The 18,912-nt window shown below is 36.5% G+C and overlaps 5 protein-coding genes across 7 annotated transcripts in view; all 5 read left to right on the forward strand.

Annotated features, from left to right (window-relative positions):
* The window catches only part of si:dkey-234i14.2 (RNA-binding Raly-like protein), a 44,611-nt gene extending 39,076 nt beyond the window's left edge, over positions 1-5,535 (forward strand). For both annotated transcript variants that reach the window (XM_024295446.2, XM_024295447.2), the window contains exons 5-7: positions 1,521-1,634; positions 2,489-2,646; positions 3,713-5,535. In XM_024295446.2, the coding sequence (XP_024151214.1) occupies positions 1,521-1,634; positions 2,489-2,646; positions 3,713-3,748 (308 nt within the window). In that variant the 3' untranslated portion in view covers positions 3,749-5,535. The remainder of the gene's footprint in view (positions 1-1,520; positions 1,635-2,488; positions 2,647-3,712) is intronic.
* Positions 5,536-6,399: 864 nt separating this feature from the next.
* Positions 6,400-8,716, forward strand: uraha (urate (5-hydroxyiso-) hydrolase a). Of its 2 annotated transcripts, none has more exons than XM_024295444.1 (4): positions 6,400-6,557; positions 7,330-7,469; positions 7,564-7,699; positions 8,470-8,716. In XM_024295444.1, the coding sequence occupies exons 2-4, from the start codon at positions 7,339-7,341 to the stop codon at positions 8,557-8,559; spliced, it is 357 nt and encodes a 118-aa protein (XP_024151212.1). In that variant the 5' UTR covers positions 6,400-6,557; positions 7,330-7,338; the 3' UTR covers positions 8,560-8,716. The 2 variants fall into 2 exon arrangements, with proteins under 2 accessions (XP_024151212.1, XP_024151211.1); XM_024295443.2 differs by having other exon boundaries at positions 6,469-6,704.
* Positions 8,717-9,234: 518 nt separating this feature from the next.
* Positions 9,235-12,145, forward strand: pdcd5 (programmed cell death 5). The gene is made up of 6 exons (XM_024295442.2): positions 9,235-9,439; positions 10,359-10,396; positions 10,741-10,802; positions 10,908-10,999; positions 11,089-11,160; positions 11,264-12,145. The coding sequence occupies exons 1-6, from the start codon at positions 9,374-9,376 to the stop codon at positions 11,309-11,311; spliced, it is 378 nt and encodes a 125-aa protein (XP_024151210.1). The 5' UTR covers positions 9,235-9,373; the 3' UTR covers positions 11,312-12,145.
* A 334-nt stretch (positions 12,146-12,479) lies between these two features.
* On the forward strand, positions 12,480-16,934 carry mvda (mevalonate (diphospho) decarboxylase a). Its single transcript, XM_024295441.2, has 10 exons — positions 12,480-12,658; positions 12,832-12,902; positions 13,783-13,897; positions 13,995-14,144; positions 14,267-14,466; positions 14,564-14,638; positions 14,719-14,937; positions 15,138-15,253; positions 15,730-15,838; positions 15,918-16,934. Exons 1-10 carry the CDS (start codon positions 12,598-12,600, stop codon positions 15,990-15,992), a joined length of 1,191 nt encoding a protein of 396 aa, XP_024151209.1. The 5' UTR covers positions 12,480-12,597; the 3' UTR covers positions 15,993-16,934.
* Positions 16,935-17,311: 377 nt separating this feature from the next.
* LOC112160324 (cytochrome b-245 light chain) overlaps positions 17,312-18,912 on the forward strand; it is a 2,757-nt gene continuing 1,156 nt past the window's right edge. The window contains exons 1-4 of the mRNA XM_024294758.2: positions 17,312-17,516; positions 17,720-17,789; positions 18,311-18,385; positions 18,487-18,570. Of these exons, the coding sequence (XP_024150526.1) occupies positions 17,459-17,516; positions 17,720-17,789; positions 18,311-18,385; positions 18,487-18,570 (287 nt within the window). The 5' untranslated portion in view covers positions 17,312-17,458. The remainder of the gene's footprint in view (positions 17,517-17,719; positions 17,790-18,310; positions 18,386-18,486; positions 18,571-18,912) is intronic.

An 18,912-nucleotide genomic window follows, 5' to 3' on the forward strand; every position in this document is an offset into this window, starting at 1 on the left:
AAAGCAGTAAAGCAGTTCCCGGTGTGTGAGAGAGTTTATTTCCAATTACAGCTAATTAATATCCACTTCATAAACATCTGCTTGCAGCTTCAACAGGATGCAAAGTCGGATGCAAAGTCGTAATAAATAGATCTGGTCCAAAGCCTATTAACTTTTCTTGTAGGTTTTTACCTCACAAGTTACTTTTTATTCCCTCATGCTCGAGAATCAAATCATTTATCAAGGTTTTGTTTTTTAATTAGAAACATTTTGGACACTGAATCAAACCACTTAAAACTCAACTGCTGGGGAAAACAAGGTGCTAATTACCATTGTTGTTGGGAGAAAGAACACTGAAATTAAATTTAACATACACTTGAAAATGTTTTTGTCATCAAACTAAGTTTTAAAGACCCACTCCAATGACAATTGTGTTTTTAACATGTTTTTGTGGCATTTTTCTCATGATGGAGGACATATAAAAATAAAAACTGCACTATGTCCTAGAAAATGACAGGTTATCTGAGTTTGCCTAAAAACAGCATAATCATCATTACCATTGTAAATCTAAAAAAATAAACAGGAAGTTTCAGTTTCTAAATGCAAAAGGTCAGTCAACTGGGCAACAACACAAAGCAAATGAGATAAAACACAAACACAAACAATTACATTTTGATTCTTGTTAAATCATACCCAGGGCATTGTGAGTCCAGAACCTTTGCCAGCTGTCATGGGCGACTGTTTGGAGTTAAAAAAAAAAACAAAAAAAAAAACACCCACAGTCACTCCTACGGGAAATTTAGAAACACCCATCAAGCCAGTACCAGACAGTCGGCAGAATCCACTTTCAAAGAAAATAGGAAGAATATCTCTGAACAGAGAGGCTCCAGCTGGCTTTTTAAACAAGGACCTCCTCGTGGGATGATAGTGCTGATATGAAATATCCTTTTAAAACAGTGTCCATAACAAGGAACTAGAGTAAAAATCATTAATCCCAAACATTTCACTCTCCAATTCTTAGTAAATTAGTCACACAAATACTCAATAGTTTGGATTGCTAGATTTCATATCTTGCTTTAATATCAATTCTTTTCCAAATCTGTAGTTTTTTTTACACCTTTATTCTGAGAAGCAATTTTACTACTGAGAAAGGCAGGATAAGAAATATGAAGACTCCCACTGTGATAGCCAATACAGCAAATAACTGACGATAAGACGGTTATGTTAACTCAGGGTTGAGAATGACTTCCCACAAAATCAAACACCTCAAATTCTGACTAAAAAAGGTAATCCTTATTTGTTAAAATATGAATATTCTCTAATAGTCAATGTCCTTTGTATTCTGTAACATTTGACTTGGTTAGGTTTTCTGTTTTGAGTCTTAGGCTGCTTGATTAACTCTTAAAGCATGAGAAAGAATGGTAGACTCAATCATCATTGTAAATAAGCAAAGCTGATAATAGCAGTGGGTGGTGAAAAAAATACATTTGGGTGCTGATAATGTCCTACTAGACTGAGAGTGTTTCCCTCTGTCACTGCAGTGGGGATGGAGGAGTTGCAGGTGATTAAAAAGGAGCTGACTCTGATAAAGACACAGATCGATGGGCTTCTTGACAGTCTTGACAGGATGGACTCACAGAGGAATGACCACAAAGGTGAGACGTTCATTCAGGAAGACAGTCAAGACAGATGGGTGTGAGATCAAATGATGGATAATCTATTTGTGCATCAAAAATCATTTTGAGACAGACTCACAGAGACGCACCACTCTTAGTTTTCCCCCCTTCTAGTCACAACCCCAGTGCTGCGGGGTAATGGTGGGTTGGGTTTGTGTGCATGGACGGATCCAGTCCTGTTTTACATTTTCCTCCAGTAAAGACTTTTTAAGCAGTGTCATCTGGAGTGTTTGAATCTGTGCTTTGAGCAAAATGAAACATGCTGAGCAAACTGTTTGCTTAAAGCGCCCCATGTGAGTAAAAGGCAAGTCATGCTGCTGCCCTCATGTGGACATTTGCATTTCATTTCACTCGGCTAAAGAGCAGCAGGGACTGACAAGGACAAAGCTTTATTACCCGGCATGAGGAAACTCTTTGAACTGCAGCCTTAATTAAACAGATCATAAACTGAAACGCAGTTAACAACACTCAGCTGGTGCGCTCCATCCTCCCGTGAGCGCCACGTCCTTATTAAGTGCTTTACAAAAGTGCTGTTAACTGAAGACGGGGCTTTAACCTTGAAGTCACTATAATAGCATTCAGTTAAATGCACTTAAGGTGTACGATGTGTTAAGTAAGAGAATGTGACTTTTGTAGTTTGTGCGTGTTGCTTCCACCACAAATGACCTTCATCGATTAATAGCTCTCATCGTGATATTAATTTATCTCCCCTCCAGTTATTTTCCCCCCACCCCTTTACCATCTCCACATCTGTCCTTCTGTCCTGTCACTCCCACTCTTATGTTATGTCTGGAGAACTTTTCCTTTCAAGCTCTTTAACTCCTGTGTTCCAGGATCTCCCCTGAGAGAAGACAGTTCGGCTGGCTCACCTTACGCTGGATCTGCCAGCAGCCCAGAGCATTCCATCTCCTCCCTTTCTCCACCCAGTTCCCGTCACCGGATCTACAAAGGCAGCCCTGACCTCAGCCTGCGAGATGAGGACCACATCATGGTAGGCATCTTGGAAACGTATTTCTTTATTCAATTGAAGTGATTTGAGATGCTATATTAGTAAAGTATTTTGTGTTTTGGGTGTTTTAAACATGGAGGACATACAATAAGAAAATTAACCTTAAAATTGCATTTTTTAGTATTTTTTATTCAAATGATTGTAAATCAGGAGCAGACAAAAAAAATGGTGTTGGAAAAAGTTTGTAGCTGTCACGTAGAAACTACAACAGCAAGCTACGAGTTCATTCTCTACTTCATTCTGACTAATAGATCCGTGTAAGTTTTTGTTTTTTTTGTCCGAGCCGGCATCTGGCTCAAAACTGACACCTGGATCGCTCCACTATTGGTCGCCATTTTTGTTGCACCAGTAACATTAGGTTGGGGCCGTGAGGAGCTGTAAGCTAGTGGAGGCATGATGGATGATGGGAAGTAGGGGCGGGTTTACTCAAAGGTGAATTTCTAATGAACTACTGCTTCTCTGCAGAATCAATTTTGCCTAAAAATTGTTTAATTATAATTAAGACACCACTTTTCAATTGATCAAAAGATACTCATATGAACTTTTTTTCCTGCAACTTAATCATTTTCAGAGGAATTTCTTTCCCTGCCAGTAATCATTTACCCACAAACCATTCAAGCGAAGAATCTACCTCACTATTTATATTCCATCCATCCATCCATTTTCTTGACCGCTGTGTCCCTTTCGGGGTTGCGGGGTGCCGGAGCCTATCCCGGCTACTGAAGGGCGAAGGCGGGGTACACCCTGGACAGGTCGCCAGTCCATCGCAGGGCCTCAATCACACACACATCCACTCTCACTCTCACACCTAGGGGCAATCTAGAGTCACCAATTAACCTATGAAGCATGTTTTTGGACGGTGGGAGGAAGCCGGAGTCCCCGGTGAAAACCCACGCATGCACGGGGAGAACATGCAAACTCCACACAGAAAGGTCCCAGCCGGGATTTGAACCGGGGCCTTCTCGCTGTGAGGCGAGAGCGCTAACCACTGCGCCACCGTGCAGCCCTTTGTATTCCTATATGTTTATGTATTTATTTTTTGCTACAGATGATCAACCACACTGATCCCGATGAAGAAATATGAAGGAGAAATGTTCCAGTCGCTGTGGATAAAGTGCCAAACATGGAGGAAAAGACCTTCAAGTTAACATCTAATTCTGAGGCTTAATGCAGGCAGATCAAATCAGATGGTAGAGTCAATTTTATTGTATTACTGCAGCTGGATTTTACATGACATTGAAACACTGATGCAGCTTAAACTGTCATTTCCACCTACACATGAAACTGACAAGAAAAATAAATCCGGTTGTTCTGGGGGACATCAAGGAGATAGCGGGGAGAGAGGGGTTCTGTCTGGGTAGTAAATTCTAAAAACAGAGAAATGTTGCATCTTTGGGAATTACATTTTAATTTCTTAATTTTATGTTGAAAGTCAGTTCCCATTTCAAGCAGTATTTCCCATATAGACAGTATAACAACCAACTGAAGCAATTGTTTTGTCACTTGTAAAGAAAACTTAGATCAAATAGGGAGTCAGTTTTAAAACATTAAAAGGTTTACATTTGTATTTAGTAAAGTTTGGATACAGTTTAGACATGTGGAAATTTTGCGCAGAAAGTTCTTTAAAATATAATGAAGGAATGCTTAGGAAGGGCTTAAGAGAAGGGTTGAGTTCACAAAACACACATTCTGTGCATCCAGAACAATTGAGTTAGAAAACAATCGATGTGAAAAGCATGAGTGAAAAAGCAGCTAATGTTAAAAGAAAAACCAGGTGAACTGTAGTTTACAGCTCTTTTGAAGGAAGAAAATTGCTTTTTTATTATATTTTAGATGTTTTATTTGATTATTGGTTACTAAATGCATCACACATTGGACATATGCAAATGAAAGTCCATATAAAGAGACTAAAACCTCCATTTTAGATATAGGGCTCAAACTGGAATAGGATTCATGCGGTTTAAGATCTTTTAAAAAGGATTTTCTGTGGCAAAACACACTTGCAAAAAGACATCTAGTTGGAGATGTTATTTTTTTTCTCCTCAAAGGCCTCTATAATATGTAAAATGCCATTAAGAATATCAAGCTTTTTTATCTGAATAAATTTGTAAATGATTTTCTCCACCTTTAGGAAATCTATCTACATCAACTTAATGTGTGTTGAAGGAACTAATCCTTCATGTATTTGGCATTTAAAATGTATAAAAGCCCATTTTATTGTGTGATGTTGTGCATTATTGTGTACGGAAGCCGAAAGCGGCCTATTCTACCTTTGATCGATTGATTAATGAGATATTAGATCTTGTTATCACGAGAAGGGCAGACCGTTTTCGACTTCCATAATTGTGTACATTACTGTAATTGTTTGATTTTCAACTTGTTTTAGGGCTTTTTTCTTTGTCTTTTTTTAAATAATGTTATTGCGCTAAATTTCTATGATGTTACATCTCTCTGTTTGCATTTTACATACAAGTTAAGTAAAAAATACTCATTGTAATTGTAGTAAAAGTATTTTCATACCAAGTATAAAAAAACATATTGTAATGTGTTTAAATCTACATCCAACAGATGTAAAATAAGCTTAAAAAAGGGGAGGAGGTAAAATTGTAAAATAAAGTGAAAAATCAACAGTTTTTAAATAATCTGCTAAGGAACTATGACTTTATTTATAACTTTCTTCATAAAGTATATAATTTTCAGTTCTGTGCAATAATCCGAACAAAACTGAATGGGAGTAAATGACACATTTAATTGTTTGTCAAAGGAGAGCCAGTTTCTGTACACACTCTGGTCATGTGACCATACATATCTTTGAAACCACACCTCTTTTTGTCATTTCTCAGATGGTTTAATAAAGATCTCTGACCTACAGTTGATTGTACTCATTGTTGCTCACATTGTGTGTGTTACTGCATTTGATGAATGAGATGTTGTCCACTGAGACGATTGCATCTTGATATTGGGCTATATAAATAAAACTGAATTGAATTGTGGTCTCAGATCACAATATCATTTAAATCATTGCGCAAAAAAGCCACAAATAAGCAAAGGACAGTGCAATAGCTGCAAAATATACAGGAGGAATTCTACAAGTTTTATTTCTTTTCAGTCTCTGTACTGCTTTTGAGACAAAACCCAAATTATTTCATGACTGTCTGAGTAAAAGTCCAGCTTTTCGACCAGCATCCATGCAAACGAGACATGAATCAGTGCAAATTAGAGTTACCATCTGGTCATTTGAACCCCACAAGACAGCGCTGAACTTTTTTTTCAAGGATTTTTTTATCTTCTCTGGTGTCCGTGGCAGACATAAAATCCTGTCCACCTTTGTCCACTTGAATCATGGGAGGGATCACACATCATTGTAAGGCTGGGTCATCTGGACCCCATAAGAGAGCACGAGGGCTCTAGAAAATAAAAGCACTGCATTGCATGTCTCCCCTGAAGAAGAGATCTAATCTCAATGGAAATTCCTGGTAAAATAAAGGTTAAATAAATCTCAATCTCCCAAATTTTGTCACATTCGAAGACATGTACGGTCCAATGTTTGTCAGTGACATTTTCTTACATTTTAGGCTGTTATAATTCAATAATGCCTTCATTTATATTATTTGTGCGAGAGGTTTTCATGGAGTCATACTTGCTGACGTCATTCAAAACCAAAGACCTTATAGTTTTAATTAAAGTCATTCGTTGTGCTAACCATGACGGGGCTTGTCGCCACGGCAACCCACTTTGATTATCTGTGTCCAAAAAGTACAAAGTGCTGCAAACAAAGTGTGACAAAATGCAGCCTTGCACAACTGGGCCCACTGTTGACAAAAAAAAGATAAGAGCAGGCTCTCTGAAAGTTCAAATGAATAAGGCCTTGTCCAGAACTTCATGGAATTAACGTGAGTAAAGGATTATGTTGAATAAACCATTAAATGGATTTGTTTGAGCCATGAAAGTTGCTGACATAGTCTAGGTTTTATAAGTGAGTGAGCATGAGTTCATTCAGACTGCAGCAGCTGAAAGGTCATATTTTTCCTGAAAATAAGGTAAGAGGAATGTTTTTATGAACTGTAAAATGATTTGTGTTATCTAAAACAAAATTACTGTTACATTCAAAGTTGAATACGATTGCATAAAGTGTTTACATAAATGGTTGGGTTTTTTTGCGAGCTTTTAATGGAATGGCTGGTAAATCATTTACCCGTCTCGTTTTTTTAAAACAATAAATCATTTAGTTTTTGTCTAAAACTGATTATTAAGACGTATTTTTCCTATTTCACAATCATATTTTATTATTGTAGTAATTATGAACAGGTCTTTTAAACTTCATTTGTTTTTAAATTAAACTAAAACATCAAATAATTACATTTTACATATACAAAAATTAATCAAAACATATTTTTTAATTAAGCTGGGGGCTTTTTTATTTGATATTATGCCTACTTCAGGTTGAAAAACTGCCTTTAATGATCTGTCTATTTTCCGTCTGCATATGCACAACGTATCCAGAATAGAGTCAGGGCAGACATCACAGACTACTTTTGTCTGTGTGATTGTCTGAAAGTCTTTACAGGATTTATTTGATATTTAGAATTTGTATCAATTTATTTTAATTTAACTCAGAACATGCTAAATATGCTCAAGCAGAAGTCTGGCTTTTTTTCCCTGCAGATCCTGACAATGGCAGTCTCAGAGAGTCCTCTGACCACTCATGTGCTTAACGTTGGGTTGGGAGTCCCAGCATCCAATGTGACTCTCAGACTTTATCGACAAGATCCTTCCTCAAAAACATGGCAGCTATTAACTACTGGGTATTATTCCACACTTTTTTTATGAACAGCTTGTAAAAACTCTAAAAAAGTACTGTAACACAAACTAATAATAAAACACATGTTTTCTCAATAGGGTCACCAATGCTGATGGGAGATATCCTGGTCTCATCACCAAACCGCTGTTTACAGCGGGTGTGTACAAACTGCATTTTGAGACCGCCCAGTACTGGGCAAGTCTGGGAGACTCTTCATTTTACCCCTATGTTGAGGTGAGTGGGGGCTTACCATGAACTGGTTTGGTCTTTCAATTTTTTTTTTTTTTTTTTTTTTTTTTTAAGTGTTTAAAGTGACCAAAAAATTATAATTTAAATAATCTTTTGGTGTGTTGACCTTGAAAAAAATATTTTAAAAAAAAGAAACAAACAAATAAAAACCCTGATGAAAATAAACCAAAGTAGAAGCAAACCAGAGTTTAGGGGCATTATATCCAGACCATTTTCTATGATGTTATATTTGTGCTACTACAATGAGAACACAAATCACAGTTTTGAAATAAAAAAAAACCGAACTGCTAGTAATTCCAAGATCAGAAACAAGCAATGTAATAAATTGGAAAATGAGCTCTAAATCTGCTTTAAGTGCAGGCCCTCTGGTGTTTGAAAGAAGTAGCACAGTCATTTGGAACCTGGATAAGAAAGATACATTAGTTAAAACAATGCATCATGTAATAAAACAAATGAATAAAATAAAAACTTCACTTCCATCTACATGATTTAACATTTTTAGCCAATTGGTGTCTAACATGACTCAAAAATTAATGAGAAGATTTTGTGGTCTTTGCTAACTAATTAGCAAAAATATTTTTGTCTCGTTCACATATAACACAGTGGAATAATTGTTCAGTGTTTTAAGTATTTTTTTTTATCTTGGATTTCAAAAGAAAAATCTAACAAGAAGCATTCTGACCTGCCATGAAGCTATTGATCATCCTGTATATTTCTTCTGTGCATTTATATTTTGTCTGTTTTTTATTCTGCAGATTGTCTTCACCATTAACGACCCAGGACAAAAGTACCATGTCCCACTGCTTCTGAGTCGTTTCTCTTACAGTACTTACAGGGGGAGCTAGAGATCAACTCTGCGTTTAGATCAACATTCATGAAGTTTGTGTCTGAAAATTCATGCCAGTGAACAACATTTAAAACCTAGGCCTACTTTGATGTTTTGTCAATGAACCAATGCAACACTTGGTGTGATTTAAATAAAAAATGCAATAGTTTTCAGTATTTTTTTGTCTTTGTTTCTGTGTTTATGTTATTTTAATAATCTCATCACAAGAAAGTAGGAGCTTCTTGATAATGTGCATTAGTCCTCACATATTACCAGGTTCACAATATAAATAAATGAAACAGTAATATGCTGCAATAAAATGGGTTTAAGGCACAAAATTAATAGAAATGACTAAGATTTGACATTTTACATGTAACAAAGACTGCTAGGCTGGTAGACTATCTTTTTTTATGTAAATAAAACGTTCAAATAAAATTTAAACATGAAACCAAAATCAAAGCTTTAACATGTCATGCCAAAGTCATTTGTAATATATAAATAAACATTAAACATTATGTTTACAGCACAGTCAGCACATAAGTGATACAACTATATGCTTATTATGGGATATAATATTTACATACATATGTAAATTGCAGAAAAACTCTTCACATTATAGAAATTAATGCTTTTTGTCCAATCAAAAGAATGTACCATTTTTAACAAATTAATCTGCGCTCGATTGCTTTAGCCTGAACGCAGGATCTTCTGCCATCGATTATCCTCTCCTGCGTTCGACAGGGCCTCGCCTCTTCTATGAGTATTGTGTTGCTTCTGAGCGAGAATTCATCGCAGTGCAGAATAATAGAAGGTCAACTTTATTCCACTAAATAATGGCTGACGACGAATTAGAGGCGATCCGACGCCAGAGAATGGCAGAGCTTCAGGCAAAGCACGGGGTAAGCTTTCCACGCGAGACTCCGCTAACACACGAGGAGGAGAGACTAAAGTTAGAATGCTGCTAGCTAGCACTGCAGCTAACTGAAAGCAATATAAACACCACATCATTCCGGCTTATGTCACTCTCTGGATGAAATACTTTGTTCCCGTGTAACATTAAATTGTGATGTATAAAAAATAATAATTCACCAGGATTTTTAATGGTAATGAAGTAATAGCTAGAAACAGGGGTTTAATGCTAATTTTGTTGACAGCGCACACCCCTCAGACTACTGCAGAAGCATTTGTGTTAAAGAAGATAAAGGGATAAATTTAGATCTTTAGTCACTGTTGTCTTTACTATTTGTTTAGCTTTTAGAACCAGACTTTTTTTTTAAAGTAAATCTGATTAAATATAAAAAGTTTTATGTTTACATTTTTTTTTCATTTTATATTAGTATGAATTATTTATATGTGTGTTATTTTTAAAGCATTGAAGGACAAGTAGTGTATCACATAAACAGATTATATTTCTAAAAGTAATTCTAAACTATAAAGAACAGGGTGAACAATTTTAGATAAACAGTCTGGATTCCAGAGATAAAGCATATTGAAGTAATCTGTCAGAAGAATTCCAAATTGATTGAAAAATATATAATACATAAATGTCACCCATTTGTGTTCACGAGTTGTCACTGTCAATCATCAAACCTCAGCATGTGACTGTTGACAGAGTTCAACCTTATTTTAAAATAAAGGTACTCTGTGAGTACTCTAAAATAGAAATGTTGCACAGAATCCGTTTTCAGGTTTCTTTCTTAGTTTTAGTTTTAAAGGCTTTGCTTTTAACAACTTTGTTGTTCTTAGAACTGAAAATGACATATTCCTTAATTGAAAGACAATCTATAAATGCCTCTGCTGTCTCTCTTATTACTTCAGGATGCTTCAAATAATCAGCAAGAGGAAGCCAAACAAAGGTGAGATGCTTCATTTAAAGACGTTAGATGAGAACAATACTGCTATTGACATCTAAAGGTCAGAGAGGTCATCTGAGCATTCTAAAATGTGTAAACTTGTTGCACGATGGTAATTGTCTTACAATGTTTATAAGTTATGTTGTATACATTACATATAATGGCAAACTTTTCAGAACTGCTGTGAAACTTGGTTACTTTAAAACATTTTCTGTAGGTATGGCGTTATGCGCTTGTGGGTGTCGGAATGGTCTGCGAGGAATGTTTGATACATGGGTGGAGATTTCTTATTTATGCATGGAGTTTTGACTGATGCCATATACATGGTTTTGTTCTTTTTTCTGCAGAGAAACAGACATGAGGAACTCAATATTGGCACAAGTTTTAGACCAGTCCGCCCGTGCAAGATGTAAGTCTATATGCAATGTTTTAATTGAAATAATTGTGACAATTACCTCAATTACTATTTTATTGGGTGATCTTTACTTTATTATTATTGTTTTTTATTTCTTAGTGAGCAACCTGGCATTGGTGAAGCCCGACAAGGCAAACGCAGTGGAGAACTATCTTATTCAAATGGCTCGATTTGGAAAGTTAGGAGGAAAGGTAGCAAGCAAAAGACCATATTCTTGAGGAGTTTTATGTAATAAAGATGTTTCAATTTACTAAAAGTGAAGACTTTCTGTTTTGGACAGATTTCAGAATCCGGCTTGATTGAGATCCTAGAAAAAGTCAGTCAGCAAACTGAAAAAAAGACAACTGTTACGGTGCGTTCCACTAAAATCCCTCACACATCTGTATGTAATTCATCTTTAAATGCCTGTTGTACAGCGTCACATGCTGTAAATGTTGTGTTCTCTGTACTTGCAGTTCAACAGACGGAGAGTGATGGACTCGGATGATGAAGACGATTATTAAGTTCATCTAAGAAACACAGGGAGGCAACATGTTTCGGAGTTCAACGGCTTTTGCTGGGATAAAGATGGATTTTTTGACTGTTGATTTTTTTTCCTGCTGTTTTAAAATGCTGGTATTTGATACAAAACCTGTGTATTTTGGGAATTGATACACCAAGAAGGAAAAACAAGGACATTTGGTTGATAATTTGAAGGACAGGAGAAAGCGCTCCCTGTTTTCGAGGAGTTTTTTGTTTTGCAATCTTCTTTCTTTCAAGTTATTACACATTTATACACCTTCTGTCGAACTTCTGATCGATAATAGCACTGTTTGACTCTTTTTTTGTATTACTTTTACAGTAGTTATTGTTTTACAGTGATTAAATATACAAGCCTGTACTGCAGTTATCCCCAGCTAAACATGATGTTGTCCATATATTTGCACATGCAATTGTTTGGACTGGTCAGGTACCACATGCATTTTTTCTTTACTTAAATTTCATTTGTTCAAGATGTTATTCTTGGATATTTGCTATTTGTTGACTTGTATTTCAAATGTTTACACTCGAATAAAATGACACGCCTTATGTTCAAACGGTTGCTACAGATGTAGCTTTTCTAATGATTCCTTTCAAATTGTTCAATCTATTTGAGATGGATTCATAGTCATTGGTCTTTTTAAATATGTCAAGTAATATTCACAACATAAATAACCTCACCACCAAAAAAGTAACAAAATGTATATTTTGATTACTTTATTTTTTATCTGAAACACTTTGATCTTGGAAATGAGAGTGAACACTTTGCCAAATGTATGCATATTCATTTGAAATAAAGCCTGGAGGAAAGAAACATGTCTGAGTTGTCAGTTTTAAATGTTTCTCAAGTTTAACAATGAATGAATTGCTCAGAAAAGCAACAAAATGTAATCAAAGTTGATGTCTGAAATACTTGCAACTCTTCAGTGTATCACTATAAATACATATTTTAGAGAAGTAAAAAAACTTAAAAGATTAAATATCACAAAAAATCTGCAGCCCGAGTGTGTGTTCTCGCCACTTTGGCTGGAGTATGGTCAGATGATTTCTCATTGGCTAGTCTGACGCTGTGGCGTCAAAAGATGGAATCTGATTGGTGGGACGAATGGCCACATGCTTCCTGCTGACCAATCGGGAGCTTCCAGAAGAAAACGCAACCATGAGGTCGGCTGCTTACTCTAAAATAGCTAAACACAAGATAAGCGCCATACGTCCAAGGATTAAAGCTCGCAGTTATTGAAATAAATCTATATTTTTTAAAGTTAGTAGAATGGAAAAGCCGCACCTTGTCACGTGTACTGCCCCAGTGAATATAGCTGTTGTTAAGTACTGTAAGTATCACCTCCGACTTCGGTTTAACTAAGTTAGCTCTGTCAAACCTGAGTAATATGTCTTATAATCGTGCCATTAAATGAGAAGTTACGGATAACTTGTTAAGAAACGCAACTAACTATAAAATAATACATTCACAGTCTGTAATATACCGTGTTTAACATCATTTCAGGGGGAAAGAGGAACGAAGAATTGATTCTACCAATCAACTCATCTTTGAGCGTCACGTTGCATCAAGACCAGGCAAGTGCCTAAACATTCCCATCATGCTGTGCAAGAATACCGTCATTTTCATTACAGATGCTGTTGTTAGCCACGAATGCATGTCTTTTTACCTAAGATTTGGGCTTCAAATATTAAAAAACAACTTTTTTATATACCTTTTCCTCATTCATATAAAAAATAGTGACTTAACTATGACTGTTGTTTTATTTTAAGTTGATTTTTATGCATTTAGGTCAGTAAAACTCTTGAGATTTAAGATTTTTCTTGCCAACATATGAATCTCTAGACCGCTAACCTGAAGAGCAGCTGCATAAATAGCTATCTTATCATCACGTGCAGCCATAGAAATAGTCTTAGGTTGATCAATGCAAATCTAATGAAAGTGATTACAAAACAAACTTGCTGCAGGCTTATACAAAGTTATATTCAACTATAAAGATGTCAGGGCATGTTGATGTTTGAGCACAGATTTCGATACATCTATACAGTGTTTCAAATAATGTGCTAAGACCATTATTTATAAATGTAATGTTTAGGGAGCACGAAAAACACAAGTCTCTGGTAATATAAAAAGAAACATTGAGAGCAAGGACAATGTAATCCAATCAATGTTTCTGTTTTAAAACCTCTCTAATTCACTGGACAAAGGTGGGAGGCAACTCTTTTCTGCTTTTTCAATTTAAAAGAGGGTTCAAGCTATCAAAAAAGAAGTGCATTTTAAATTGTTTTTAAACACTGTTTTCATGGTTGTCTTTACACTATTATGTGAAAAGACACTATTTCACTATTATGTATTTTTAGAAAAAAATTGAGAAAAAAACGTCATAATTCTTTTTTAAAGTTTGAAATCATTGAAGATATGTGTAGTTTGACTGTTTGTGTCTTCATTTCTGTTCAGTTAAAAACAACGACAACAGTTGCAACCAACAAATCATTTAAGGAGGATCGGATATGGCTCAATGGCAAAGAGGAGGACGTCACCCATCCAAGACTTCAGTCATGTCTCAGAGAAAGTGAGTCATTTCTGTTCTATACTGGCTTTTTAAGGCTATATATTATGCAGAAGTCTACAAGCTACAATGTTTTAAATCCTTTTTGTTCTGTATATAGTCCGACGACTGGCACGAAAGCGGCATAACGACGGAGACGCCACTTCCACCGACTTGACTGGTCTTTCTCAAAAAGTCCACATTTGCTCTATTAACAATTTCCCCACCGCTGCTGGACTCGCCTCGTCTGCTGCAGGCTTTGCATGTCTAGGTGAGAGCCTTTTCATCTGTCTGAAATGTTTTAAATTGAGCATTGTCTCAAAATGTCATGTTTCAAGTGTTAATGTATAACTCAAACGGTGTAATCTCATGCTCCTCCGTCCTTGGTTGTAGTTTACAGTCTCGCTCAGGCATTTGGTGTCGAAGGAGAGCTGTCTGGTATCGCTCGCCAAGGTTCCGGCAGTGCCTGTCGAAGCATGTATGGAGGGTTTGTTCAGTGGATCATGGGAAACCAGGAGGATGGAAAGGATAGTTTAGCCCAGCAGGTGGAGCCAGAGAGTCACTGGCCTGAACTCAGAATCCTTGTACTTGTGGTAGGTCTTTGTTCAACAAAAACAACACAGATCTAATATAATCTGTGAATCCATGCTCTCTCAGATCCAATCTGATGTGTTGTTTGTTTTGGTTCAGGCCAGTGCTGAGAGGAAACCAATCGGCAGCACTTCTGGGATGCAAACTAGCGTACAAACAAGTGGCTTATTAAAGGTGACCTTTAAAGCTTTTTTCAATGGGTTAAAGTGAACCTTTAGCTCATAACAGTCAATCTTTGTGAATGATGTGTGTAGCACCGTGCAGAGTCGGTTGTTCCTCACCGGATGGAGGAGATGATCAAAGCAGTGCGAGGAAAAGACTTTGCTGCGTTTGCTGAATTGACCATGAAGGACAGCAACCAGTTTCACGCCACCTGCTTGGACACATACCCTCCAATCTTCTACCTGAACAGAGTCTCCCAACAGGTCATCCACCTGGTGCATCGATACAACAGACATTATGGGGAGACACGGGTGAGCAGCACCACAGTTTTATCCTTTTTGGTAGAGAATACTAAATTAGGCTTTTATTTTGTATGACTCTTGATGCACATCTGTCTATTTTTATGTTCTGACATTGTGTCACTGAAATGTGAAACCTTTGAGGTAATTTAAAAATGAGGAACCTGATTTTTTTTTTCTTTCAAACTGACTAAGTGTGTGTGTTCCTTTAGGTGGCCTACAGTTTTGATGCCGGGCCAAACGCTGTTATTTTCACTTTACAACAGCACGTTCCAGAGTTCGTCCACTTGGTCCAGCATTTCTTCCCTCCAGAAACCAATGGAGAAAAGTATGTCGACACGCAATAGATTTATTGTACTTCATACTTCCTAGATGACGAGCTAAGGGACCAATAAACAAGAGACAAACAGTTGAGTCACATAGGTTTACTGTATATGGATTGTTATCTCTCCTGAGGAAACCAGGTTAACCTTTTTTTTTTTTTTTTCATTACAACGGGAAGCATGCTGTCATAAAAAGACTTCCCAGAATATTGGGCTTTGTTTCTACCACTGAAATCGCTAAAAAAAAAAAAAATCTTAAAGGAAAAGTAGAAAAAAGTAGATAATACAAAAAGTTTGAAATAAAAAAAAAATGTTCACAGATATAGTATTGAAAGTATTTTTCTTTGCCTTCATTTTTACTATAGAATCAATTGTGACAATAATTTAATTGATACAGTCTTTGCTATTATGTTTGATTTGATTCATTTGTCTATTTAATCATTAAAAGTACCGTAATTGATGCTTTTATTTTCCTCTGCAGCTTCATCAAAGGGCTTCCAGTCAAGCATGCTGCCGCCTCTGAGCAGCTGAAGCAGAGTGTTGGTTTAGAACCCATGCCAAAGGGAATCAACTATGTTATTAGCACTAAGGTACATACAGCAAATAACAAATGCAGACAAAAAGAGTTTCTATGAGCTGCAGCGTGATTCTTTTTGTCATACATTCCAGGCTGGTCCAGGCCCGCGGGTTGTGAAGGACCCCTCTCTGCACCTGCTGACACCTGATGGCTTTCCTAAGCCATGAAGAGCACTAGATCTAATTAAGCAGACATAAACTTTAGTTGATCAGAAGGTTGTTTTATGTATTTTATCCCCTGACAGATTCATACAGTTTAATATGGAGGCCCTAAAGGGACATGGAGGTTAATCAACGTGCTAAACCAAACGACCACCGTGGCCGGGCTTTACGGGATGCAGAGTAATAGACCAACGACGAGACACAGCGGCTCATTAAAACAACTTTTAACATGACATACATTGATTCTCATACTGTTTCTCTGGCAATCTAAGTCTGAAACACTTATCAGTGTTCTATCATAGTCGTTGCCCCCTCAGTAACTGCTTTGCAGCAGGCCTCCACTGAGAGTAAAGAGATCTTGGTTTTCAGAAAAGTTTTGTAGACGGCAATCTGAATACAGATCAAACGCAAGGTTCAGGACTTAATCCAGATCAACTGAGTTTTCTAATATGAATACCCCCTAATGGTGATTTGCGCACTGGAGACCTTTTCAGAGTCAATTACCTGAAAATGACATTACTTGAGCTTATTTAGTTTTATTCTACCTTTGGACTCGCCTACAAAGAGATTGTAGTTTTGCTTGTCTGACATTATGTTGGATATCACCTCAAACAAGATCTAAAGTCATGCGGTTTGTTTTGGCGCAGGGGATACACCAGCTTTGATCATCTGGTACGCATCGCATGAGTTTTTTTTTTTTCTTTTTTCTCAGGAGCGCAAAAAACCAGCACTGATTTCATTTTGGAAGTTACTATTTGCACTTAATCAACATGAATTTCTGTCAAATTTTCTCGTTTGTCGTACATTAATATGTTTGAATAACATCTGCCTTTCTTCGATGTCCCTCTAGGAACTCTGTTTTTAATTCCACCCTGTAAATGTATAGTGTGTCTTCTTAGTCACTTTAATACCTGAGTTTTTTCTGTTCTAAATAAATTTTAAAGCAGCTCTCCTTGTGATCTCTGATTTATTGAATTATTGTAAGTAATGTGATGTTATTTTTACTTAATGTTAGAAAGGGGTGTTATAATTGATTTGACTTAAATATTGATTTGACTTTGTAGTATCAACATTTAAATTGTATTAATTGTAGCTTCAATTTTCTGTAGAATTGTATGATATAAAAATCCTGTCAAAGAGGAAAAGGAAATACAGGCAACAAAAAGAAGCTTGTTTCCTTACCAGAAACAAAAGGGTGATTTGTGTTGGTATCTAATGATTAGCTTAAGTGAAACTCCCACCTGTCTTTTCTGCTGCACCTGTCCGGTGAGTGTTGGCCCCTCCCCCGAGGAGTCCCGCATATTTTCGGAAATGACGGGCCGAGTCCCGCCCGCTCCGCTCCTCCCAGCTGCACATCTGCGGGGTGCGAGCGGCTGCACCTCCTCAAAAACACGTCGTCTTCCTTGTGGAGGCTGCAGGCTCAGGTATCACCGCGGACGGAGCGTCGTCGTCGCATTGCTGGGGTCAGCGCCATGGGGAAAATCGAGTGGGCCATGTGGGCCAACGAGCAGGCTCTGGCTGCAGGCCTCAGTGAGTACACGACTGCTTCTTTTATTTGAAAGTATTTACTTTTTTATTAATAAAATCCTTAACAAATATAATTAACACTGGATCAAATAGCTCATTTTTATATAATGTTATTCTCAGCTGTAAAAAAAGTGATTTAGGTGAAAGTTAACGTGGATTCTCGTGAAGTATGTTAAATTTTTTACCTTCCTGTTTCCTTCTTGTAGTTCTTCTCACCGGAGGAATCGTGGGAGTGGCGGGCCAGTTTAGAGGATGGGAGTTTGCTTCTTATGCTATGTATCCTTTACCTACTTATTATAATAACTTTATTATATATTTCCAACGCTCCTTTATAAGATTTAAACTGCGCATGTGCAAGGTTTTTCATCAAATCCCTGCTTTTCAATTAAAGAAAGAACCTCTTTTTACTATCTGTGTGTATATATTCTCCTATTTGAATATTTAAAAACTGTTTTTATATTCTAATTACAGCAGTTTTTCTTTTTCTTCTTTTTTTTTACACAGATGAGCATTAGTAACACAACTTGTGTAGCATCACGTACACACTTCCTTATTATGTGTTAAATTTAAGTTCCTCCATTTTTTCACTTTCCTGTTCATCTAAAGAAATATGTTGTTTTCTTTACCTAAACGTTTGAATAGTCATTTAACGTAATCATACAGCACAAAATCTGAATAATTAAAATTATATTTGTTTTGTTTGTTCGTGTCTTTAGTCTTCCATTAAGCGCTCTTTGTGTTTATGTTACTGATGATGATGAAGTGACTAATAATAAAAAGCCTTGACCAAAATCCAGTGCTGCTGGGTTCTTTGTGTGCATGCTGGAGTATCCCAGAAGTAAAAGGGCCAAGGGTACGAGTGTGGAAAGAACGTAAGTTTACCTCTAGTCTTACTTTTACTGTTTTTTTTAATCAGGATTTTTTCCCTAAATATTTTAATGTTATTTTTTACTTACTACTTGTTTTGTTGCAGGGGCCAGTACTGCTTCACGGTGTGTGTAAAAGCCTTCGGACCAGTAACGAGAAACTATTATGTCAGAGCATTTCTGCATGCAGCGTGAGTTGGATTTAGATTGTGATTTTGGAATTGATTTATTTGAAGCAATCAAAACAAAAAAGTGAGAAATATATCTATGCATAGATATATGAAACTTAAGACGATTAATTATTGTTTGATTGAAAAATTTAGATTTCAAAATAAAAGAAATGCATAACAATACATCAGTTTACTTATGAAAATTACACCACGATTATTACTGTTAACCAGAAGTCTTATAGAAACATTAAATCAATGAAATGTGAAGTTTGTCAAAAACTATTTAATTTATTGCTTAGGAAAAAGTTGGTTTTACTATATTCTTTACCCAGCTGTGTTTCTGAAATAGTGCTGCGGTTGAAT

The sequence above is a fragment of the Oryzias melastigma genome, linkage group LG3 (genome assembly GCF_002922805.2).
Source record: "Oryzias melastigma strain HK-1 linkage group LG3, ASM292280v2, whole genome shotgun sequence".
In the NCBI taxonomy this organism is placed as follows: Eukaryota; Metazoa; Chordata; class Actinopteri; order Beloniformes; family Adrianichthyidae; genus Oryzias; species Oryzias melastigma.

Coding starts and splice junctions, on each gene's coding strand:
- uraha (XM_024295443.2), top strand. CDS start 6,651: ATGAGTTCATTCAGACTGCAGCAGCTGAAAGGTCATATTTTTCCTGAA. Junction 6,705..7,329: donor ATATTTTTCCTGAAAATAAG/GTAAGAGGAATG, acceptor TTTTCCCTGCAG/ATCCTGACAATGGCAGTCTC. Junction 7,700..8,469: donor CATTTTACCCCTATGTTGAG/GTGAGTGGGGGC, acceptor TTTATTCTGCAG/ATTGTCTTCACCATTAACGA.
- pdcd5 (XM_024295442.2), top strand. CDS start 9,374: ATGGCTGACGACGAATTAGAGGCGATCCGACGCCAGAGAATGGCAGAG. Junction 9,440..10,358: donor AGCTTCAGGCAAAGCACGGG/GTAAGCTTTCCA, acceptor TTATTACTTCAG/GATGCTTCAAATAATCAGCA. Junction 10,397..10,740: donor CAAGAGGAAGCCAAACAAAG/GTGAGATGCTTC, acceptor TTTTTTCTGCAG/AGAAACAGACATGAGGAACT.
- mvda (XM_024295441.2), top strand. CDS start 12,598: ATGGAAAAGCCGCACCTTGTCACGTGTACTGCCCCAGTGAATATAGCT. Junction 12,659..12,831: donor TATAGCTGTTGTTAAGTACT/GTAAGTATCACC, acceptor ACATCATTTCAG/GGGGAAAGAGGAACGAAGAA. Junction 14,938..15,137: donor GACATTATGGGGAGACACGG/GTGAGCAGCACC, acceptor GTGTTCCTTTAG/GTGGCCTACAGTTTTGATGC.